At 41.9% G+C, this 26,274-nt stretch overlaps 1 protein-coding gene across 1 annotated transcript; it reads right to left on the bottom strand.

Annotated features, from left to right (window-relative positions):
* Positions 1 to 9,022: 9,022 nt before the first annotated feature.
* On the bottom strand, positions 9,023 to 22,998 carry sipa1 (signal-induced proliferation-associated 1; the record flags this gene model as incomplete). Its single annotated transcript, XM_022762700.1, has 15 exons — positions 9,023 to 9,352; positions 10,671 to 10,749; positions 12,127 to 12,193; positions 12,933 to 13,031; positions 14,256 to 14,388; positions 14,495 to 14,621; positions 15,672 to 16,067; positions 16,843 to 17,117; positions 17,203 to 17,809; positions 18,274 to 18,431; positions 19,603 to 19,706; positions 20,074 to 20,248; positions 21,322 to 21,510; positions 21,608 to 21,732; positions 22,167 to 22,998. Coding segments are annotated over 15 exons (3,510 nt in total), but the record flags the coding sequence as incomplete, so codon positions are not given.
* Between the last annotated feature and the right edge of the window lie 3,276 nt (positions 22,999 to 26,274).

Raw genomic sequence — 26,274 nt, 5'->3', positions numbered from 1 at the left:
TTTCACTCTCTCTGACTGCCTCTGCTCTCACTGTGCTTTCCTCTGTGTGGCCACCAGGCGGCGACAAACTCAGCACTCCTCGTTCAGAGGAAATGCAACAGAGGTGTGTGTGTGTGTGTGTGTGTGTGTGTGTGTGTGTGTGAGCGCCACCTCCGCCTTTTTGTGCTTGTGTATCCCCGCTGGTCTGCTCACAATGTATTCACTTCCAACCAGTAAAACATACAGGACAGGAGGGTGGATGTATTAAATGCACCACCTGTTGCCCATCACTGGTCCTCCTTCTGGCCCTGGAGGGTCCCCAACACTGCATCGAATTCTCCATCTGTCTCTACTCTGCCCCCACCTGATGAGCTCTTGATTGGCTGAACACACCTGATCTAGGTAATTGAGCATGATGAGAGCAGGGGAAGATGGGAAGCAAGCAGTGCTGGGGCTCAGAGTAGGCAGCGTTACATTATTCCATATAATAATCAGTTTCACATGCAGAAAGTCCTTTAAGTGTTGCTCCAGTGGTTTTGTGTTTGCCTTACATATAATTTGACTGCATGTTGCAAGAGACAGATATACCTGCACAATGCACCTGTGAGAGATCCATTGTGCATGGAGATACAGATCAGCCAAGAACACAGCTGGCGTGTTAACTGCTGCGACTCTGCGTGCTAACCCTATGATTAGTGGATGGCCAGCTCTGCCTCCAGCTCGACAGTCATTCTGATGTCTGTTAAATGACCATATCTTTCAAACTGCACGCCCCCAGTTTGTGAATCAGACTTAGATAACCCAGATGACATCACTATGACATCAACAGGGTTATTTTTTCAGATTTTATAAAGCTCCTCCGCAACCACAAAAGGCATTATACTGATGTTTTCACAGATTGAACACTCTTCTACTCCTCGTGATAAGTAAACTTGATGCGCTAAAAGGTGGCCTGTAGAGATTTCTTGTAAACAAACAAAAGTTACTCACCAGAACTTTTGTGCGCATCCTAAGGGCCTAAAAAAGTTGTTGGGTGCCTTTCCTCCTGCATAAAACATTTGTAAAGTAGTTTTTTTTTTTTATTCCTGAATTATTTGCATCTGTGTTTACTTGCATGTCTTCTTCTTCACTGCTTCTACAGGTGCATTACTATGCTTTCTTTGTGTGTTGCTGCCACCAATTGTTGATCAGCAGACTAGCATGTTGTGCAGGCTGCACGCACACTTTTGTTAATGTGCATCCTTGTGTATACGACCAAAGACTCTGTCCTCCTGAAAAAAAAAAAGTTCATAGGTCATCCGTACGATCAGCTTATTATTGTAACCATATCTATAAAAGTCCTTTAACTTTAACAAAGTACTTATTTTAACTCAAGCCATGATTTTCCCTAAATCTGAAGTACTTTTTGTGCCTGAGCTAAACTAAACCGTGACTGTTCCATAAGCTTAACCATGTATTTACTATTATAGGCATGATGTGAAGGTCAGTTTCGCTTGCCACTGAGAGGTTGCTAGTTCAGGAGACACTCCAATGGATTATATCAGGGGGTAGGAACAATCAACCTAAATGGTTGTTCAGGTTAGAGGATCTGTTTAAACCATTACTCCATGGCACTACTAGTGGTCAAAACTTCACAGGGTAACTTTAAGGTGCAATAATAAAAGGTATTATGACTTAAAACACCTATTAATAGTTGAAAGTCCGAACTACTAACTACTAACTATGAAAAATCTCTTCAGGAGCAAGGTTTAAAAACATCAAACAAAACATGAAAGCATCAGGACAAAAACAATAAACTTTGAAAGTGTCTAAAAGTCCATGAAAATGTGAGCGTAATAAATGCCCGAGTTCGTTCAAATGTACATTATATGCACATGTACAAAGTCACAATAGACAATGATGCAAGGTGAATAATTTCCATGTTAACTAAGACGTGTGTAGAGTGCTGGGCAGGTGTGAGGTGATTAGCAGTCTAACAGTCTTGGGAAGACACTAATGTGCATTCTGCTGTTTGACTATGACTATGGTATATCCAACAAGACAGCAGGGAGTCAGAGAGTCAGTCAGAGGCGTCGAAATAGTCCTTTTTGATGTTGGAGGCCTTTTGTAAACACTCTTCCTAGATGTCCTGGGGAGGGAGACCCCTATGATCTCTCAGCTGTCCTCACTATAAGGTCTTAACAGTCTGATTTACTACAGTTTCCATATCACACAGTGTCATAACTGGATAAGATACTCTGTACAGTGCCCTGATATAAGGTGGTGAGGGTGATAAAGTTACCAAACAAATGATATAACACAGTATGATGCAGTGCCATCATTTGCAAGACGCAGTAACATTTTTTATTTAAATACACATAATGTTTGTTTTTGTTGAGATTGTTGATTCAATTCTGTGAAAACATGGTTGTTCATAAAATATTTGGTGGGCTTTATAGGTGCTATTATGTGCATTCTGTTGTGCATGTGTTGCTGTTCTTGTGTCCACCCCCTGCAGGCTGCACCCAGCAGGATGAGATTTTGAAGCGTCCCTTCTTCTGTGAAATATCCATCTTGACACCATACTTAACATAGAGAGTTATTATCATTAACACAAACAAGTGAACAATCTGCCAGTAGGGTATTATGGTTTATTTCTGGTACAAAAACTTAAATCAATGACATACAGAACTTTGGATTCATTCTTGTATTGAGGAAAATGATATTTGAAACCATAGAGGAAAAAAATGAAAATATGTTAAAATGTAAATACTTTATCATTAATGCTCTACATTTTCTTTACATTTTCTCTTTGTCGTTCCTTTATCCTTCTCATTTCCTCATTTCCCAAGTCTTAAATTGATACTAAATAAAAATACTAAAAATGATGGCCTGCCCCTGGCGTCTGTTTGGGGAAACAAAGACTACTTGTCACATGGAGATCTTCCAGAAACAGGGTGAAGATTAAGAAACAGTGCTGTAGAGCTGTCTGCTAATAATCCACCCTGCCAGTTTCCCAGAAAGAACAAAAGTACACAAACCCTTTTGCGTAAAAGTGCTTGTACTGCACAGTTGAGGTGGTCTGGTTAATGTCTTCTATTAAAAATTAAGACCTTAAAAAAGACTTATTTTAACCTCAGTAAAATGAAATAAAGAAAAAAGGTGAAACCAGCCTCATACGACATCAGTGAGCCCAAAGTGCCCTGATGTTTTTCATTCTTTAATGTTTAACCCCAGAGTTTATGAAATAACAGCAGGACTCTGATCAGTTTATCATCGACTGTCACGGGTTGTTATATGAGGTGCATCACTTATTAACAGGTTGGATTTAAAGAAGTCTTGTCTTTTAAATTGTTCAGTTTTTTGAGATTTATTTTAATTGTTTGTTAAAAGTTATGTCAGTACAGATTTTGTTCAAAATGTATTGAAATCAAGCTTTTACTATTTCCCCAAATGGAAATCCTGAATTTAATTCCATGTTATGCAAGATAAAATAAACTGTTGGGTGTATTTCTAAACATCAGAAGACCTCTCGGGTAAAATATTTATCTGTTGTTTGTATCTGTAGATGTGTGACACTGATCAGACCTCTGAAATCTAACTTATAATTAGGCTCCTTTATGGCAAAAACACAGCAGTGATGTAGCAAATGTACTAACATTAGACGTCATCTACATGTTGTGTATGGGGCAACAGTGGCCTGGCCATTTATACAATACAATATACAACCCTGTGAACCAGGAGTCTAAACACACGCGCACACACACACACACACACACACACACACACACACACACACACACACACACACACACACACACACGCGCGCACACACACACACACGTGCACACACACACGCACGCACGCGCGCACACACACACACACGCGCGCGCGCGCGCGCACGCACGCACGCACACACACACACGCACATGGCCTCTGTATTTACAGAACACGGATGAGTCAAACTGGCGTTAAGCCCTTGAGCTGTGTGTGACACATAGCCCCTAGTGAAGACTTGGTCCTGTGCTCCAACCCCAAATAAAGACATAGGCCGGAGCATTGTTGTCATCAGTTCTCCTCCTGGTGTCAGGACAGGGAAGATAAAGCGTTTCTCTGTGGCTGATGTTTACCAAAGCCTTCCAGAGGACAGAGTCCTGGGAAATGTTTGTATGATGTTGTCGTGCTATATTATGCTCATGGAAAAAGCTTTGGAAAGTCTATTTGTCTTACCTCATGCTGTATCAATCCAGGGAGATAGGAATGTGCATCCAATCAGGATTTCAAACTGTTTTTAAACTGTATTATCTCACTCTAAATCTCTACATGTGTTTATGTGACTACAGGCTGCTTTTATTTATTTTTTTTTATGTTGGCACCAAATGTCAGACAAAACACATGTTGCATTTTATTGAAGATGTTGACATGATTGTGTTGACATCCAAACATTTTGGGAGCTTGGTAAATTTGCTGGCACTTTAAATGATGAACAGCTGATTATGGGAATAAAGTTGTTCAAGATGCAGATAAGATTAGCGGACTGTGTTTTAGCCATGGTAACAGCTCTTGTGATGTTGGTCTGTCAGTACCACTTTGGTATAGACTGAAATATCTGAACAACAATTGGGTGGGTTGCCTTGACATGTGGTGAAGACATTCTTGGTTCCCAGAAGATGAGTCCAGTGACATTGATGATCCCTTGACTTTTCCTTTGGCGCCACCATGAGGTTCAAATTTGTGGTTTTGTGTGAAATGTCTCAACAACTATCAGATAGATTGCAATACAACTAGGTTCACATTCTCACCGGTCTCTGCTGTATTTTATGTTTAATGTTAATTTTAGAATTAGTGGTCTTGTTTCTTTGGTAGCATTTTGTGCATCATGATTATTATGATCTAATAACAAAACATGAACCAGGTTAAACTGAAGAGGTTTTATAATTTGCTCTGTCAGCATTATCCAGTTCCCTGCAGGATGTCAATAAGCAAAACTGTGCAGTTGAACAACGACTATCAGTCTGGTGGTGTTTTGGAGGGACAGGGACAGAGCTTGTTGCTTGTTGCTATGCTTGCTCAGCTGATCTAGGTCGCCAACAGGAAGTTGTTTCTTCTAAACTCATTGAGAGTTAATACATGTATTTTCTGTCCACCTAGAGTGGCCAACCTAACACCTCATAATCCTCAGTATCACAAGTTCATGCTGACAGTGTTTTAGCCTTGATGACGATAAAGCAACTCTTAAGTCATAGGGTTGAGATTAAACCTGACAACCTGATTCTCAACAATTAATTTCTAAAAGCAAAATCTTTTCACTTTATTCTTGTATTGGCTCATACAGATGGTTATAATACTTTTTCAATACAATTTTGAATTTTGTGGTTCAATTACAATTGCAACAGAATCCTGGTTTCCACAGACGACACTGTCATAAAACAACTTTCACCTTTTATTCTTTTCAGCAAATCGCATTTGGCTATGACCTCCATCTGATGTCAATCATCTTGTTGCTGTCAGACGTTAAAACTGCTTTCAGCTGCTGTTTGATGTCAGTTTTACCACCCGTGCTCATCAGAGTTCAATCCAGGACGTGAGATCCTCACAAGTTCTGTGCTCTTCAACAAATCCACCCAGCTCTTCCGATCAAGATCTAACTCTCTGTAGTCACCAGAGTCCTCTCTAGATCTTCCCCACCTCTCACATTGGTTGAATAGTCCTATGATTCCTTCGTAAATTGATATCTCAGGAACACAATAAATTCACAATAGGGTCAAGTTGCTAAAGACGCTCTCTATCCCTGCTCATGATTTCAATCATGCAAATGTAGAGTCAGATATTGATAGAGAAAAATGTGGTGCTGTGCAGCGTCTCTGCTCTGCTCAAGTCAGTTTTACTACAAGTCACGTGGCTCGTATGTTCATGGAGTTGTTTTTCCTCAAAACATCAATTCAACCAATTAAAACACTTGTAGTCGTTTGAACAGAGATGTTGTTCATTCCAGATTTTTGCTTTTTGAGTTTTTTTATTTTCTACAAACTAAAAAGCAGGACAAACACCCCCCAGAATCATTCCATCATGTCCTAAACACAAATATCTCCACATGATCTGCCTTTGGGATATTTGTCTCTGTGTTGACAAAACATTAACTTTGCTTGGGAACACATACTTAGATTGTTGCATTTCCAGATTAGGTCAAGAAGATCTAGTATGTGATACCCAAATTATTGCTGATTTCTTTTCTTTTTTTTTCTACTTTTGTCCCTTTTAGGTCATTCAGCCACATTCAACTTTTTCAGATAATTTTTTAGATTTTCTGAGACAGTTTATTTTAAAAATTTAAATACCAAAATAATCCTCCCTTAGGGGAAGCATACGCCATTCAACACATTCACTTCAATTTAAACTCGATTCCAATGCATCATCAGTCATTTTAAGCACCTTTTTCCTTTTAATTCATTTTTAAAAATGATATATTTTTCGGTTCTCTTAACAATCGGTGGTACTCACAGAGCTGTAAACCTTCATTGATGCTTGAGATCAACAACACACATCTATTATTATCATCATCATTATTATCCCTTCTTTTGGATCATGTGTCACCCAATGACTTTTTCAGCGGATGAAAGACCTGATGTTGAGAGGGTCTCTTAGAAAATCCTTCATTTGCCACTTAAAACCTCAGTAAGTGCAACCAAAGATGAAGAAAGGAGATCAATAAGCTGGGTTCACATACATTACATTTTCAGGTAGGCACAAAGTCAGAGAGATCAGCCTTCACATAACACCAGTATGACCAGTTTTGACCATCCATTCTGATAGAAGAGTTTTACTCATTAAGGCGTACCTAATGGTGTTTCAAGACCTTATTAAATATGTAAGAGCTATAGCTGAAATAGCTCAATATTAGAATGATAATAAGAACCATAGTCACATTAAGCAAGAGTTGCAGATAGCGTTTTGTCACGTCATATCATGGTTGTTGGTTTTCTACAAAAGAAACTAAAATTCATAACCAAGCCCGCCTTCCTTTCTGACCTATTTCACATTTTTTCCTCACGACTTCCCTCCAGTTTAAACAGCTACAAGAAAATCCACATTTGCATGATTAATAAGTTACATTTTTATACATACACACATACAGAGGAGAGCTTGGAAGTTGCTTGGCACATTCTCATGCTTGACCAACCTCCTACAATCTAAATAACTATACAAGACACAGTAAAACAGGTCTTCTCACACCAACATCTCCCTGTTCAGTCATGAGGCTTCGGCGTGTACGGGAGATGAAACAGGAGCCTGCATGGCCACGATTAACACACTTGTCTGCATAATCATCCTGCAAAAGGAGGGCATACACAACCCCAATGCACTAAGTAACATGGAACAGTTCAGCTGTACATACAGTATCTTCACATACTGATAAAGTTTAGATTCATAATTTAATCTGTATATACTGTATCTTAATATGCTGGTACCAGGTATTCACAGTGACTCTAAAATAAAATTACAAGAGGAAGTTTTGTACAAGAAACAAGAGAGTCTGAGTGACTGGCGAAAGTTTGGCATCCTTTTTGTCGGAGTTCAGAGTTTGTAGTTGGAGTTTAGTTTGTGGTTGAGTCAGTTCTGTTGGATTGCGGTGGGATTCAGGAGAGCTGCCTGGGCTTTTTCGTTGGCACTGAGGAGAAGCAGTCCAACTCCTCTGAACACACGTTTGATAACGGCGCCGTCAGCAGTGGACACACAAAAAGGTGAGGTAAGGTGGTGTCAGGGGGATGAGATCTTATCCACCTTCTTATGTTGAGCAAGATATAACCTGGGCAGGCTAAATAAAGTACAGTATGTGCCCTGTCCAGTGCAGATTTTACAAAAAAAAAAAAGAAAAAAGAAAAAAAAAAAGTGCAAGAACGACAAAACACACACAAACACACATCAGGGTGGAATGGTAAGATTTCACCTATTGTCCTTACCGCTACCACTCATAAGCCATACTAAACAATTACCCAAAATAGTCACTGTAGACATCCGCCAAACACAAAACATATTTAAATACAATAATCTGTATTTCACTATTAGTTCAAGGTGTTTTATCCAGACATGTAAAGCTATTTTGCGAGCTGAAAGAAAAGCCACCTTCTGGCATTTTGTGGTTCAGGCCAGCAGGAGATCTTCTACAGTATGGCTGCTACAATAGTGAGGTTAGAAGAAAACAGCTACAGGCAATCATGGAAGGAATCTGAAGCGGTTCTTTCCTGCCATCGTCTGTGTCTTCAGGAGAGGTAAAACCCTTTCTAGTATTCCTTTAATACTGTTTTCATACACACTTCCAGAAGGAACAAGCATGCTCAGTTCATAGTTTTTGACATTTCCAGTTTTTGTCCCTTTCATTTATGTTTTTTTTTTTTCTCTTTAATTGTCTCTCCCTAAAAACGCCAGGATTTCTTAAATACAGTACTACTGAGAAGTGAAGAGGGCAGAGAAAGATGTCCTTATGTAACAGACCTTGCTCTGAGGCGAGTCAGTTAGCATCATTACATCTTTTGAAGTAGAAGGCTGCCTATAGGCTCATCATTGTCATGTTCCCTTTTTTTTTCTTGTTGTGTTTTATTTCAAGGCCTTCCACACTAGCAGCGCCAGGCAGAACCACACTCAGACATTGCAACTACACGTCTGGCAGAGAGGATAGCAATACTACTGTTCACATACATTATTGGTGATATATATATACACTTTTGGTCATTTCAGATAAGACACCACCAAACATGCTATACAGTGTCTCTCAGTCTTAATTGCCACTTTTTATGCAAGTGCTATTCAGCCCAGCTTGTCAAGTATTTGAAGCAAGGTACAGTAAGAGATGCACACATACAGACACACACACGCGCACACACATGTGGCACACATCCACGCACGTACTGTATCATACACACACACCAAGAGAAGCACTCCAGCATAGCACACCAACACAGCAGCGTGAGAGCTGCACGTTGGTCAGTCTATGATGGTCATGAGACTTTGAAAAATGTCTTTTTTTTTTTTTTTTTTTTCTTTTGTATGAGTTGATTTGCATACTCCCTCACCAACAGGCAGGTCCAGGATTCAGGACAGAGACTGTGGTAATACACAGTTTGAAGAGGATAGGTGTGTGTGTTTGCTTTTGCAAATAAGTATGAACAAAATAAGTGTACTGAGCGTACGGGGACATTGCACGATTTGCATCTTTCCGCTGATTTGTGTGTTTGTGCGTGCAGTGGTGAAGCTAACAGGGCTTGTTGACGTTGCACAGCAGCTCGGTGACTTTGATGAGGCGGGCCACTGTGCTCTGCGACTCCTCCTGCAGCCGCTGATTGTTCTGCCTGAGGCTCTGCACCTCGGCCTGCAGCACCGCCTTGTCCTCCTTCTCCTGAAAGACATCGGCACACAACAAAACAAAAGCCGTCGCTCAGATCGCTGTGGCAGGAACGGGAGGGGAGCGACAGGTACAGCGGTGGCGTTAAGGAAACTAGTGGGCACACATAAACACAGAGCTTGAAATAAAACAACACAAACAGTGTAGAGAAGCACATCACACTGCAGAGAAGGAAGAATAAACTCACAATCCAAAACAGCACAACAATTTGTCACTGAACTGATCATTTGTTTAACAAAATAAATTGTTTGTTCTGTTTTAGTCATCTGTCAGGTAAAAACACCAAACATTTGCTGACTTTTCACTGTTTATATCATTTATTAAAATCCGTGCTTTAAGGGTTGCTGGTCAGCTAATCACTTACAATGGTTATAGGGCTGAAACTAACAGTTATTGTCATGATTGAATAATCTGACGATCATTTTTCATTAATATAATGTCAAAAATAGTGGGAAATCACAATCACAATTTCCAAGAATCGAAGGTGAGGCTTGTTTGTGTCCAAACAACAGTCCAAAGATATTCAGTTTACAGTCATATAAAACAGAGAAAAGCAGCAAATTTAAAGTCACATTTAAGAAGATGGAAGATAAACAAAAGATTGATTATCAAAATTGTTGTTGCTAATAAGCTATTTGTATCTGCACCAAATGATGTTTTGTCATTATTCTTGAGAGTTCTTGGACTGAATGATTGACTGATTAGACAAATATACATTGGATGAATTAATAAAGAAAATAGTTATAGTTTCAGCCCTAATCAAGGCTTTAAAAATAGAAAAAAAATTCTATGTGATTTTTACATACAGAGACATATACAGTACTGACAAAAACAATTCTCAACACAATCTCCATTTGTCTGTAGCTGACTGAGGTGAGATGGGGCTGAAAGTTTGGAAACACAAGTGGACTTTGTGCTGAGAATCTTAATCTTTCACATCTTCAGGAAAAATTTGCATAAGACAGAATTATGTTTAGTAGTGCAGAAGTCTTAGGAAATATTGATAACAGCATTAAAGACATCTTAAATATTTTTTAAAAGTATAAAATGTGAATATTCCAAAAATCTGGAAAATGTTACATAGAAGGATACATAAATGGCTTTTGAGTGTTTTTGATGCATCTCTACAGTGAGTCAGCTGTGACTTCAGGATGACAGGGTTTGTACAAGTAGACAAGAGGCTGCATCAGAAAATACTAATCTTCTCAGAAACCGATCAATTGAAATACTTTTTCCTACCTGCTGATTTTCCTGTGCAGCTCACTGAAAATGTTATTAGAAAAAAAAAAAACATTCATGAAAGTCAAAGCACCTTTTGCAGGTCATCCTGCAGCTTCTTCAACATGGCCTCCAGCTGCGATACCTTCTCCTCTAGGTGGCCTGGAGAGTCACTGCAACAAAGAGAAGCAGTGACACTTCGTCAAAAGCAATTACAGGATTTTAAGGATCATAATTGGAAAATATATAAATGGAAACCAAAGATTAAAAATTATCTTGTTTTCGAACAACCAAACCAAAAGATCGATGTCTTCACTGGTATCTGCTGGAATTAAATTTTGTTTTTTTTTAAAATTGTTATATAACACCTCCTTTCATCTAATACTGAGTGAACTTTTTAATTTGCTCGATCGGCCGTGGAGCCGTGTGTCACTCTGGCAGCCTCAGAGCTCAGGGCATCGTCCCCGCCGTCTTAATAAAACCTGTAATACTCAGAGATCAATTTACAGTAATTGCTGTGGCTGACGAGCAGACCTATTCTGAATGAGTACAGTCATCCCATGATGCAGTAGTACATAATGGCTACGCCCTACAGAGCAAAGCACAACTGCTCTCCTGGTGATGCGAAAAGCATGACATACTGTATATATATTATATACGTATATGTATATATATTTTACCTTTTTGTTCAGTTTATAGCTCATTTGTGCAAATGATCCAAAAGTGATAATATTGAAAATAGTGAGTGTTAGCTAGATTTGAGGAGAGAATATTTTTGAAAGAGGTTGAGTGTTTAATTTTAAGTGCAGTCCAAATATAATCTGAATTGCTGTCTTTTATTCTACTGGTATATACTGAAAAATAGACAAATGGAACTTTTGATGGAAATTTTTAACAAAAGTTGTGATACTTGCAAGTTCAGGGTCCCAAACAGAAGCTAATGAGAGGTGATTAAACAGTACAGTATATGGAGTATACTGTACTCGATTCTATTTTAAGTATTTACATGCTGACTGGAGCAAGATTTATTGGTGATAAAGTCATCAAAGCTGACATCTACAGTAGTGGATATAAACTATGCCTCTGAATATAAAACCTTGGACTGAAGAAAAGCTCTACATTGGTGTTTGCTTAATTTTTATTGACTTGTTTTCTGTTTTGCTTTTGGTAAACAGATCTGTGGACTTTATCTGCTCAGACACAGCATGAAGGAGATAAAGAGGACAACCGAGAAGCTGGGAAAAGTATGAAAGTAGAATTTAAAAAAAAAAAAAAGGATTAGGTTGGGAGTTATTCAGAAAGATGACAGTGTGCATCTGTGTCTGCATGTGTGCAAGTGCGTCACTGAGTCACGTGAAGCCATTGCATTGACTCAAACAGTGGGATGTAGCTGATAAAGTCCAAACAATTGTGAAAGAATGGAGGAGTAGAGGTCTCATTGAGCTGAGAGAAGGGATGTGTGCAGTGACGCAGATGAGGAAAACCAAGAGACTAACTACAGAGGAACTGAACTATCTGTTTCGTCCTGTATGTACTGTATAGCAACCCACCTCTCCTTTGAGTCTTTCAGCTTGCCATCGGTCTGGTCAGCCCCTGCAGGGTCTCCGGCTTTGCGGTCTGTGATAAAGAATGTTATGGACATTATTGCAGTTTACAACAGCAGTACAACAGATATACACTTTCTCTAAGGATAGAACGTGGAGTCTTTTTTTCCAATATACGTGAAATGGCCAAAAGTATGTGACCAGCCGAATGAACATCTGTCACTCTGCACATGATTTTAGAACCAGGCTGCAGCCACAAGCGCTTTAGTGAGGTCAAACACTGTTGTTGGGTGATAAGTCCCGGCTCAAAGTCGTCTTTCCAATTTATCCAATTTATCCCAAAGGTGTCGGACGGAGTGGAGGTAACAGCTCTGTACAGGCTAGTTGAGTTCTTCCACGCCAAACTGGAAAACTTCTTCTTTTTTTTTTTTTTTTTGCGGAAAACACTTTGTGCAGTGTATTACATATTTTCATGTGGAATCAGATAAGGGCCTTTGACAAAGTGTTGCCACAAAGTTGGTACCATCTCCAATATTACTCTATAGTTGGAATAAAGGCGCCAAAACAATGAAAAACAGGCCAGGAGTGTCTACATACTTTTGGTCATATAGTGTACACAAAATAAATTACATTACTGGTTCTTGTATATCTATCAAAAGTCTATCTAACATAGGGAGAACTCTGTAGCTGTCGGATCGAATCCGGGTTTCTCTTGGTGTTTGTGATTGTGCCGACAACTACGACAGCTTGTTGTATTATTTTACATCTATACAGACAGTAAGTGAGGTGTGCGTGTGTAAATAGTTCCTCACCCTCTCGTGACAAAGCCTCCAGGATGCTGCGGCAGGCTGTGGCCAGGTCGGCGATGGACTGCCACTCCTCCTCAGTAGAGTCTGTTGTCTCTGAGAGAACTGAGAGAGAGAGGCCAAGATTTATCAAGCTGCCATTTGAAACACATCTCAGTGTAGCAGATGAGTGTACACTGCAGCACAACAGTGAGACTGTAGTCATTATAAGAAGCCAGATTCACTTTGGCTCTACAGTAACAAAGAGCCACCACTGGGGGATGCTGCTGTGTTAACGCTGGTCAGATCCCAGGGTATACAGGGACAAGGAGGAGATGTCATGATGTATGTAGAACGCCTGCAGGTTTCACTGAGAAGAGTTTTCTGACATTGTAAGATGTTTTTCACCGGTGAAGATTGAATTTAAGGCGGCATACGACCAAAGCACAGTAGATGAAAGTCACAATGTAAGAAAATTAGCTTAATATCATCAAGTTTTGTTAAATTATTGGAGGCAAATTTAATTAAAGAAAATGATATTCAAGATGCCGTAAATGTTTTTTTTTTTTTTTTAGATCTGCTGACTCTTGGATACTCAGTATAAAAAGTTATGATGCTTTTAAAAAAACCTGCTGACTTCCTGTGAAAGAACGTAATGCAAAAACAATGAGCAGCTCCAGAGTCCACCCCCACAAAAATCAGAAGAATCTGATGAGAGGATGAGCAAGTGTGCTCTTACGGCAGTTAAATGATGAGTCTCTTAGTCTCAGCGGAGGCAGAGCAGATGGTGTAAGAGGGGTTCCTTGATTTGGGGCTGCCTAAAACTCCACCCCTCCCACTACCCATCTGTCCCCCTTTTATCCCAGCCCTGGCAGGGGGTGGCAGCAGCGCAGGGGTGATATTAGATTAGCGGAATAGGGGGCAGCGTGGATGAAAGAGGAGGGACAAAGGGGATGCAGAGGGAAGCAGAGGGAGGATAATGAAGAGAGGGGTTTAAGGCAGAAAAAATCTGGAAAGAAAGGAATTTGAGGCTCAAATCAGGCAGAGATGATCCGCAAACATGTGTAATTGTTCCATTTTGGCATCATTTGAACAGTTGTGTCAGCTGTTGTCTCTGAGACAGGAGCATTGTTCTGAGTCCATGATCAGTCATAAGATAATCATATCTCAATATCATAATATCTCTGGGTCTCTCTTTGCCTCCTAATTCATTTTCATACATTTATGTTTTTACTTTTCTTGCTGTTAATATTCCTTTTGTTAAAGAATACAAAATAAATATGTGTTGTTACTGTCAGTGTGTATTTAAAGTTTAATTTGAAAAATCTACAGGTACAGGGAAGCACTTACTCTTGGTGATGGAGTTATGAAGACTTAGGGCTCGTGAATTTCTTTCATCTCGGTCTACACATGACAACCGGGAAGACGAGAGAGAGGAGTCACTCGCTGAGGCTTTGTCATCGCCAAAATCAGCCCCCATGAACTGAAGACAACATAAAGACAGAGATAAAGGGGAGACGACACTGTCAGACAGGGGATGGAGTGTTGGGCTGAAACCGATCAGATGTCCTTTCGTCTCAGTCTGTCACCTGTTCGTCCTCCAGGGGAACCTTGGGTTTGACAGCCAGGATCAGATCAGGTGTGGCGTCTCTCAGCTCCCCGACGTTTTCATAGATGTGGTGCTCAACCTTCAGTGCCACGTTGTCGTACATGTGTCTGTCCGCCAGGCATCGAGGAGGAGATGTGGGGGAAAAAAACACAAAGCAAATCTGCTGTTGATGCTTCGTGACATTTTTTTTATTTTTATTATCCAGTCCAGAGGTCAAAACAGAAACTGGAGCACTTAGACAAGTAATCTCTGGGGCGGCTTAGATGTTGCCTTGATTGACATTTGCTATCCTGCACTCACAAAATTATCTATCAGAAAATATCAGATCTGAAGCAGTTCAGTCAAATTATTCAGTTCTGCTTTGCCTTATAATAAAAAGCAGTCAAATTCATTTTGGTCAGCAGCAGAGTTTAATATTATCCTCATGAATATTTCCTTTATGCACAACATCCTTCTCAACCTGATGTGACTTTTTGGAGAGAAACCAGCGAGTGTGCTTCAAATCATTTGCCAGGCAGACACATACATGTCATGCTGCTTTTAAACACATTTTTCTCTCTTATTTGAGCTTAACACTTTGTAAACATTCCTGTGACTGTCAGGCCAGGGCTTTGGTACTTGAGGAGGATGAAGTAGTACACTATGGTGTGCACAGTGCAGACATTATGGACACAAAAGGGAAAGGAATGTGCTTTCTTGTTGTCATTTACTCGAGTTATTGTCAACAAAAAGAAAAAAAAACTATCAATAATTTTCACAGAAGTTGAAAGAAGAACATCTGCACTTATATTAAAGTAAGTTTAACATGTGAACCAGAATTCAAATGCTACAGCATTAAGGAAACACAATCCAGTAAAGGAAAGTGACGCAGTGGTTGGTGTCCTTTCTTTGTGGCTCGTCCTTTGCTGAGAAAGTGACGCCCTGACTGACTGAGTTTTAATTGTGATGCGTCAGCCTTAGTTTGAGGATATTTTCAGCCATGTTGGATGAGCTGATGGTCTACCCAACCGCAGATGTATCTAGATGGATTGGTACATCTACCAAAGCAGCATTTCTTGTGGTTTTTAATAACATAAAGTTGTCTTATCTTGCCTCCGTAGCACTCTCATGACAACTAATGACAGCTTAAATGAACGTTAGCTTTAGTTAACACTCACCCATCACACGTATCCCTGTAGGACGGCTGTCTCTCCAATGAGTAGCTGCGTGTGAGCTGCGAGGCGCTGCCCTCCGGACTCTGATTGGCTGGTTGGTCCTGCAGAGAAGTGGCCCGTAACAAAGGTAAGCTGGGCGTCGTGAGGAGCGATTCATGACTTCTCTCGCTTTGCCCTTTATCACACGACTGCTCTTCGCCCTCTTCGGCCTCCATCTGCACCTCCATTATGTCCGCTTCACTAACCCCACCCGCCTTCAGCTCGTCCTCCTTCGCCTCCTCCTCCTCATCCTCCTCCTCTTCTTCCCGCTCGTCCAGCACCCAGGCCTCTCCTGACTGATCTTCGCCAGGCTTACACTCTGCATCCTTGATGGCTTTCTGGTACAGCTCGGAGAAACTTCTGCAGAACATACAACAACATACTCAGTAAGAAAAAAACCAACAAGACCCTCTTTTTCGTCCAGCTTCTCATTTCACTGCTGAGTCATTAATCCATCTAGAAACCAAAAACAAAGATCAAATGGAAAAAAAGGGCTATATTTGTCTGAACTTCTATTATATTCCTTTGAAATCACAGAGCCTCCATTTCTTATCATGAATTATGACATCTGTGTGACAATTTGTGCTTTGTTGTCACAGAACAAGCATTGCAGGGCTGAAATATAAATAAACCAGGGGAGTTCTCTGTGGATGCTTCTGCAGCCAGGTTTGAAATGTTACTTCATCAACTGAGAGCTGCTGAGGTGCCCAGTTTAATATTGGTTTTTATTTAGTTGAACGCTTCTATCTGTCTGTCTATCAGCTGAATGGAAAACGTTCTAGTAACAGTGGGACAGCCTGTGCCAGAGTGATTAAACATCATTAGGGGGATTGATTGGTTGTTATCCAGCTGATGTGACACTGACTGCAGGCCGCCATCAACAGCAGAATGAGCCGTGACCCCAGACTGCCACCTCTCTTGTTTTTCTGAACTGACTTGTCCTGCTAACCCTCTCCTCCTTATCAGCTGTCAACCTCTCTCTCACCCCTCACTGGGACTACTCTTCACTTTCCGCAGCTTGCTTTATACCCACGAGCCCCTTCTAGTCTCACCCTGTGTCTATTGACCCAAAAGTGCCCTCGTTTCTGTTCTCTCCCTCCCTCCCCCCTCTCCTTCTATCTGCAGCCTCACCCACCTGCGAGGCTTGCCGTTCTCGTCCGGTGGGATGACAGTGATGTGGATCTTGTGCGCAGTGCGCAGCAGCCTGGTCCTCTCCTCGGGGCTCAGGTGAACCAGCGAGTGTCCGCACAGCCGCACCACACGAGCCCACAGCTGCAGGCCTCCGCTCTCAGCATAGCAGAACCGCTGCAGCTCGGTCACAAAGCCCTCCTCGTTCATCAGGAAGCCCGGCTGGCCGACACCATCACGCAGGGGGGTGACCTCCAGCGCCTCACAACCCCGCGTAACCAGCTGCAGAGGTGCAGAAAAAGATGAATGATTCAGAAAGACATACACCACTCACTGCAACATTTCCAATCAGGCCACAATCACCCACCTCTAGCCTCTGCACCACCTCTCGTATATCCTCCACCTGGCTCTCCATCACACAGATAGAAACTGACTCCCCACGCTCATAGAAGATATCCAAGCAAGGCCCCCCCTCCTTAGTCTCTGTCACTGCTTTCCAGCCAATGACGTCTCGGCAGGAGCAGTTAAACACCACCCTGCGTGTGTACCTCTCAATGAGCACCACCGACTCGGCTGACACCCCGAGCAGACAGGGGAGCTTGAGCTCTCCTGCCTCCCCTTCATCTCTGCTGTAGACCATCACCGCCCACACCAGCGCCCCGGCACTGTGCAGCTCGGCACCTTTGGTGCCCTTCAGTTTGTCTTTGCGCTTGCCTCCCAGAGAGAGCAGGGGGAACTTGGTGGAGGAGTCGATGGGTGTTGTGGTCACATAGTTTTCGGCCAGGTCCTTCAGATATTCCTGCCGCGTGCGAGTGGCCATGGAGCGGAACTTCTCGGACTTCTCCGCAGCGTTTTCAGCGTTCACTGCTTTCGCTAGGAGGAAGTCTCTGAAGGCAGGCGTGCGAGGGAATCGGGCGCCCTTAGGAAACAATGGGCCAAATAATGGCATGTCTTTAGAGCGTGTCACAGCCACCCTGAGAGGGAGAGACAAACAGAGGAATAATGGAGTAAGAGAGAGGGCACAGTGGATCTATGTCTTGTTTTCAGTAGTAGAGAGTGCTCTGTAGTACCCTGCAGAATTACAAACATTTACACTGAATCTGCTGCAGTGGTGAACATATTTGTGCTACCCACTGAGCTGATCCACTACTACTATGATGTGAGATGACACATAAAACAATGTACATAGTAACACTCATCTTTACACACATATACATGCATATCATGAACGATACGTTGAGTAAAATCTTCTGTGAACTATTTTGTGTCTTTCCTTAAAGCTCAGATCTTTTCATAACTTGTTTTACTTCACCACAAATTCATTATTTCAACAGATTTCAGCCCATAAAAGAAAAGAAATCAATAAAAAGAGTCTGAAAATTGAATGCCTGTTTCAATAATGGGATTTTCCACAGTGAAACAGAGGAAGAACTCATACCTGTAATAGGTGTTGTCAGTGCAGGGCTCATGAACCTGAACGATGATGAAGACGTGTTGGAAATGGGAGCGGATGGACTTCGGAGTGAAGGGCAGTGCGCCTGGCTCCTGGAAAACGATCGTCACAATGTCGTTTCCGATATGTCGCTTCCTCAGCAGCTGACGAGATAAAACACACATACACACACATACACACAAAGAATTTTATTAGACAAACAGGCCTGAGTCACAGTAAAATAAAACTGGGAGGAGAATGAGCCTTATCTCAGTGGAACAGTTTGCCTTTCTTTATATCTCAAGAATCAATAACAAAAAGGTTTTAACAAACAGCTAAATAGATTATCATTGAAGACAGGCCTGCAAAAACATTAAGCAAACATGTCTTACATGTTCAAGTGGACTGAGATGATTTTTCCAATCAACCCATTTAAATTGTTCTATTTCAATGTTTTGTATATGTCTCTTATATGTATTGTTGGATGTAATTGTATTGTTATTATTTACTGTCTGTAGCGTAAGCGTAAACATTTGTTGATTATATGTATTTTCTTTTCATATACACCCCAGGGGAAGTAGTTGTCCAACAGTCCAACAGCTAATGGAGATCCATTAAACAATATGATGAAAATCAAAGCTGTTAATTAAAATAAAAGTTAACTTGTAAAAAGAATTCAGTTAAAGTAAAGACCCTGGGCTAACTAACATGTTACTATTACAGTTAGCACAACTCAATATTAAAAGAATGATTAAGTCAATCTTGTAACTTCAAGATCATTCATTATTCATGAGGAAACTTTTTATGAGTTGAAAAAAATGCCACTCAATCAACAAAAATGAAATTGAGATGTAAATACAGAATAAACAAACAAGTCATTCAACTAAAACTACAAATCCCAAACTGTAGCCACCATGTAGCTGCTAGGTTAAAGAAGAACACCAGAGTGTTGTCACTACCATGTTTTATTTTATTTAAGCTTTTAATCTATATCAGTATGCCATGTCCAGTTTCTTTGTAAATGACAGCAAACAGGCTTAAACCACAGACTGCACATAAAGAAGTGACAGTCAGCTGAACAGGAAGGTGGGAGTGAACACTGGGGGGCAGGATTTTTATGTCATGCTTGTTGCAGAGCACAGAGGCTTTTTCTAAAGCGTTTACCAAAACATGACAGTCTGAACAGAGATGGATAATGAAGGTTCAATTGACACTGATGCAATTTTAAAGAATGGAGGTGAAACATCAGAGAAAACTCACCTCCAAGACATGAACATGGCTTTGGAGAAACACAAAGGGCGGGAAAAGGAAATGTTTTGTCTGGGTAAATTTTACCTGTTGTGTGTTGTTGGCTGTGTAGGGCAGCATAGTGGACACATGAAACATAATCTCGTAGTCCTGGTAGCGTGTGTATAGGGAATGTGTCCCAGTTGAGTCCGCTGCACAGGCACAAGACACACAGAAACACACACACACACACACACACACACACACACACATCACACACAGAGACAGACAGGAAGAGATTTAGCAAAATCAGTCAACATCTCTGAATGAAAACTCAAACTGTCACAGTCCGGGTGAAATCTGTCCCATTTGCTGTTCTCTGCTGCTCACTGAAGGGAAAACAGCTCGGAGATAATCGGCAGTGACTATGCTTATTTGCAGGCATTACTCAGATTACATGTGGCTAGATAGGAGTTATCTTGGGCTTTCAGTGGCGCACTGATGCCCTTCGGATAATGGTCCTGCGACAAGGTGAGATGCAGCCAATAGATCGGGGTGTGGTGCGTGTTTTCAGCTCACTCTTGTTGTCCAGCTGAGCTCTGTATTTCTCCCAGCCCTTCAGCCGCACCCGCTCCCCGAGCAGATCCAGGAACTCCTCAAACGCTGGCCCGGAGCTCTCGTTGTTGTACATATCTTCCTCTGAGCTCTGTCCGGCCCGACAGTACATCACCCCGACCTTTCGCTGGAAATTCAGCTATGCCAGAGGACAGAGAAGCAAAGAGTTTAGAATTATCCTCACCACACAGTCAAATGTGCACATTTATACCGTCTTCAACCATACCATCTACCAAGACCTTTCATATAATGGAGTACCCTCATCATTTGACATCTTACTTTACAGCTCAATAAGCACAATGTTACACACCCTCATAGCATACATTACATTATTGTCCTTATCAATCCCCTTCAGCTTTTACACCAGAGTTCAGGCTGCTGCAACGCTTCAAATAGAGAGACAGTTTATTTTGTCAAAGTTGCTGATTGCTTTTCTGATCTAGTTAACCCCAGAGGTGAAGCTAGAGGCTGTCGTGGGTGAGTTTTAATGTTCAGCAGCCGCTGCAACACAGTCAGAAAAATAAAGCTTCTGTTCCTGTGACGGGGCTTAAATGATGATAAACAGAGGATCAACACATCTAAAAAAAAAATGTTTTAAGTTTCTTAACCCTGACAATCTGATTGCTTTTTTAGTTTAATCTCTGTTTTTTTTTTTATTCTTTCAATGTGTTTGTCAGACAAAATAAGAAACTTGAAGACAACACTTTGTTTTGGCTCTGAGAACATGTGACAAATACTTATCATGATGTTGAACATTTAAAATTATTTATTGAAACAGTGATAGACAGACTAATTATTATTATATGAAAACTGAAATTGAATTTCATTTCTGTCTGTAAATAACACTTCAAAAAATGTCGACATAAATTAGCAGCATAGTATCAACATTTTGATACTGAAGCTGACGCTTATAACATCTACTTTTTCTTTATAATACACAACCTATTTGATGTGAAAAAGTAACATCAGACAAAATCAGCAGCTGCTGTCTTACAAAGTGAGTGAACAGGCACCTTCACACCTAAACACATGTGATCGATCACTGTGGACAGCAGTGTGAGATTTTTAATAGACTGTACAGTATGTGCTTTTAGTTACAAGCTCTAGATACTCAGGGGTTCTGATGCTATTTGACACTATCTGATGTTCTGAAAAGATTTCTGCCTGACACATGCTGCAGTCCTTGGTGTGAGCAGACGTATCCTCACTTACCCCCTGTTCGTCCAGCTTCAGCAGGGTGTCCCGGACCTTGGGGGAGTTTGAGGCCAAGCGAAGGCAGTGCAGGTTCAACTCAGGCATGATGAACTCCAGCAGCCTCTTGGGAGACAAGCCTCTGGGGGTCGTGTGACGAGCAGCAGAGGGCACTGACTCCTCCAAGATGGAACCTCGCAGTGTCTTCATCTGAGGAGAGGGTTCACATTCATCACATCCAGTCAAATCAATTTTACACACACTGAACCTGAAGAGAGCTTTGAGGGAAGAGAAAACGCCACTTTACCTCTGTGGTGCGAAAGATGATTCTGTAATTGTACTGAGCTCCACTGGATCCTTCTTTCTCCTCTCGACGGAAACTGATGGCCACTGGACCGAGGCGATCGTCCATGCCGAAGAAATTCTGGTGTTCTATGATGAAAGTACAGTCACATACGTACAACTGTGAAGACCAATAATGAAAGTGATGCACCAGGTCAAAAAACTGTGACAGTGTGGGGGGTTGAAATAATACGATGCTGAAAAGGGACTGTACGGAAATGATCAGGGTGGGGAGATGAGATGCTGATTTTGATGAGAAAACCCTGAAATAAAATATAAATCCAGGCTGACAAGTCCAACCCTCCCTAACCTCCCCCTCCTCTTGAATAATTCTTGCATAGTCTCTAAATGATTAGATGACAAATCTGAGAGAAATTTTGATAAAGACTTGATAAGTGATTGTTTAATAATTGAATAGCACCACAGTGTACTTCCAGTTTTTGTTAAGCTGAACAGAAATTGATTTTTCTCCCTGTGATATTATTCTCTCCATTAACCGTCGTAAACAGAATCAGTAAACCTACCTTTCATGTAGAAGTACTTGCGATAGTAATGGGCTCCCAGATCTGCATGCTCTATAAAGTAGTTGCTTTTGCCCTGCTGCTGGACGTGACTCTCTCTGGGCTCCTCCAGGACTGACACGGCATCGTTGGGGGTTCGCAGGCTGGACCAGAGTCCCCGTCGGCCCTGGGATCGACCCAGACCCACCTGCTCTTCTCCCCCGGTCTCGTTGCGGAAGTGGGGGCAGCTGAGCAGGAGTTCATTATCATTGCCATCCCCCTCGTCCAGCAGCAGCGACTGCTCAGGGTCATCTGCGTTGACCCCGTTGCCTCCCCCGCCCTGTGCAGGTGAGGAGGGAGCGGCCTGGGAGAGGGGGCGCAGCTGGGAGGCGGCTGAAGCCCCTGAGGTGATATTCTTTTTCCGCCCAATGCTGTCTCTGTTGGTGGCTGCCTCGGTGAGGTCAAACAGGATGCTCTGAACATCGTAGTGGGCAAAGTTCCTCACCCAGGCTCCGCCCCCGAGGTTGTCATACGGACCTGGTTGGGGGATCTGAGGGGGCCCAGGCTTGGTTTTCTTACTTAGACCTTCAGGCTTCGGCGGCTTGGCAGGTTTTGGGGAGTCCCCTGTGGAAACAGAGAGACCCCGAAAGAATCCATCAGGCTCCGGAGGGTTGCCCTGCAGTCCTAAAAGTAGGAAAGGATCTTTGAAGCGGAGGGCATTTGGACTCAGGGGCCCCTGGTCATCTGTGCTTGGCTCCTGGGCTTGAGTCTGTCTCTCCAGTGACGACAGGCTGCCGTATTCCCTATGTAGCAGCACACCTGAGTCGCCCTGAGCCCCCACACCCACCTTCTCACCAACCGCCCGAGCTGCTTTCCCCCCTGCCTTCCCGGAGGAGTCCAAGTCTCCTAAGGTTACATCGCTGTTACTTCTCTGCATGATGTGGCCCCGGCCCACTGACCTCAGGTTCAGCCCCACGCGGCTCGGAGTGAGGCTGTCGCCATCAGCTCCGTCACCATCCCTCCTGGGGGGCCACTCCACTACTCCTGCTTCCGGTTTGGGGTCAAAGTTGACGGTGGCAATCGGCGGCCGCACATTCTGACGCCGAAACTTGCGGATGAAGAGGTCATCTGACTGCATGGTGCCTGAGAAACCAACTCCAGTCCCACAGTCTCTTCTCCACTCTGGTCCAGAGCTTTCTGCTCTCCCAGTTAAATTTCTTTCCTGGTATCTATGGTGCTGGTGTGAAACAGGAGCGCTGTGCACAAAGATGAAAACCCTTCTGAGTGAAAGCAACAAATATACTCCTCATTCACACCACTTAAGATGGTTGAACTCTCTCAACCTTTCCTATCATAGATGCTTCTGTGAGGTGCCACACTCTGTATTCACAACGCAGAGAGTTCTTGAGTGTAAATGAAAAAGACTGAGGGGAATATTCAGCTGTTTCTCGTTGCAGGGGTCCGTCCAGGTGTGCAGATGTGTGTTTTGGTGGTATTCCAGTTGCGGGATGCTCCTTCCTGTGGAGTGAGGATGTGGGGATCATCACTGGAGCCCGACTCTCTGTCCTCTGTGTAGAAGAGGTTCTGTCTGTATCAGCCCTTCTAACATGGCATCCATTCGTCTGCACTCTTCAGTGCCTGCAGCTTCCCTTTTGGTCTTGTCCACTGGCCACCTTTATAGAAAAAGTGAGAAAAAAAAATGTCTTTAGCAACATCTTTCTCATCATTCACCCAAACTGCTATTATCTTAATCCACAGATTTATATTCAACCCAAAGCTGCCTGTCAGTGAGAACACAAAAAACACTTTGTGGGGAAGAATGGCTTTGATAAACAAGTATTGAATTCGACCAGTAAAGCTCCAAGCAGGTCCGACATGTGCTTTATTGTTGAGTAATGCCTTGTACCTCTGTTTTCTTTCATTATTATTCTTTCCTTTACACACTTTCCGTTCCAAAGTTTCCCTAAATAGCTCCATAGCAGACTTTATGCTCACCACATCCACCCTGCACATGCTCACAATAGACAGTATTAACACAGGGGAGGGGGCCTTCCTGGCTTACTGACAGTGTGCCAACATACAAAAGAAACGAGTGTAAACTGTCCTTCACACTCACATATGGAACATTCACACAGATACAGTTTTGTAGTTTACTCCTGCACCAGTGTTTAAAAGAAATATAAATAATAACAACAGAAACATTGTTAATAACTAAAAGTATGGAGTTTAACTGTTTATTTTCACTTAGTCAATGAAGAGGTTAAGAGTAAATTAAAGCCAAGAGCTTTGAGCTCAAGAGTATGAAGAATTGTGCTTCCCTTTTTTTTTTAAAGCCCTTTTGCGATTCACCGTTTTAAGTTTTGATTGCAACTTACCAGCAAAGTGCATTTTGTTCCAGATACAGATCATCCAGTTTCTGTCTATATCTGTCTCTGATGCCCTGTCTTTGACCAAACTGACGTCAATCAGCCCAAGCTGAAACCTTTTGTCGCTTTGAAAAAGGTATGAGACTTCTTCCTGTCTAGCTTTTTCACATGCATCTCCCCTCTTGTGCTTGCAGCCTAAAGAGCAGGTGCAGTGGTGCAGAGCTGCTACCAGAACAGCTAGCCAGCTTGCGCGCACACACACACACACACACACACACACACACACACACACACACACACACACACACACACACACGCCCACACACACAACATACAAATTCTATTTAGAAAAGTGAGGAAGTAACAAGAAATCTTTGTTTTCCTTCTTTGCTTGCTCTCTCTTACTCTGTCTATTTCATCACAGAGAATATATCAGCAGATGTTTTACATTTTTTTGTGAAAAGCCTTTAAAAAGCTGTAAAGTAAATATGGAAGTTGTGGACAATCAGAGGTTATCAGCAGTTTCAAAGGTGTGTCTACATATGCTAATACGTGTCGAGGTGTAAACATGCACGCATCATCTAGAAGACATTCGCTTTACACTTGGAGGTGCTCTGTGTTGCCAGGAAGTGCTGCTGAATGTAGATTTAGCTTCTTAGTTTCTCTCAAAGGTTTTTGTTAATTCAGAAGTGGATAATGACTGCTCTTCAACGAGAGAAAAAATGACTTGTATTGAACTCATTGTATTATAACATGCTATTGTTTTGGATCATTTGATGCAGCATTTGATCACCTCCAGCATTGTCTTCTGTCTCTGTTTTCTTATTACAGGCAGTAACACTGATGTTGTGCACAATGTAGAGAACAACAGCCACCAAGGTTTTGTTTTGGAGGACTAAAAAATGTATGAAGGCTTTTGTTATATACAGACTATATATTATATATATTACAGATCTGAAAGCCTAACTTTTCAGTTTAATATAACAACTGCCTGAGCTGTGTGACAAATGCTAATATATTAATTAATATATTCATATTTATATTTCAAAGTCTCCGTAGAGTGGGTTTCTGTGACAACACCATAGTCTTATCCTCAGATAATTTATCTCCCAACAGCCAGTATTGTCATTTCAAACAATCGTGTTTAAAGTTTAACATTTGTGTGCTTTTTATTTTGGTGGTGGTTGGTCTGCTCACGTAGTACACTGAGACAAGCTGACACAGACCATCCCTGAGCGCACAATTCCCCCAGGAGAGCTTTAAATTTGCAACATCAGAGGACAGGTAGCACATTAAAAGAAAAGTTCACAAAAATCTGTCTGAAGGGCCATGAGTCCAAATCCCCTCAGTGCAAACCTACCTAGTTGTCCAAAAATGTCAAATTTGATCACATTTTTACATATACATCTCTTAACATATGTACATGTGCAGAATGAATGAGTGAATGTTTATATAGAGCTGTGGTCATATATGACTGAACTATATGTGGAACATTGCACTATAAAGTGGTCAATTCACAACATTTCCTGCCATGTGTGGTTTCCCATCTGACACACAAGCGCTGGTTCACACAGAGCAGCCTCTATGCACCATCTATATGGTGCCAGGGCTGCTGACATTAACACCCTGCTCATGTTTCTGCCTGGGAACCCTCAAACGATCTAAAACATCATCACCCATGTGGGCACAATGGATGTTTGTCTACGCCTATCTGCAATCATTAGCTGCAACATCATCTGCATGTTTCACAATGCCTCGAAAAAGTG

Source organism: Seriola dumerili, unplaced genomic scaffold (genome assembly GCF_002260705.1).
Source record: "Seriola dumerili isolate Sdu_G_001 unplaced genomic scaffold, Sdu_1.0 BDQW01000449.1, whole genome shotgun sequence".
Taxonomy (NCBI): domain Eukaryota; kingdom Metazoa; phylum Chordata; class Actinopteri; order Carangiformes; family Carangidae; genus Seriola; species Seriola dumerili.
Note: the sequence above shows the minus strand (reverse complement) of the source record. Positions and strands in the feature narration are given on the sequence as shown.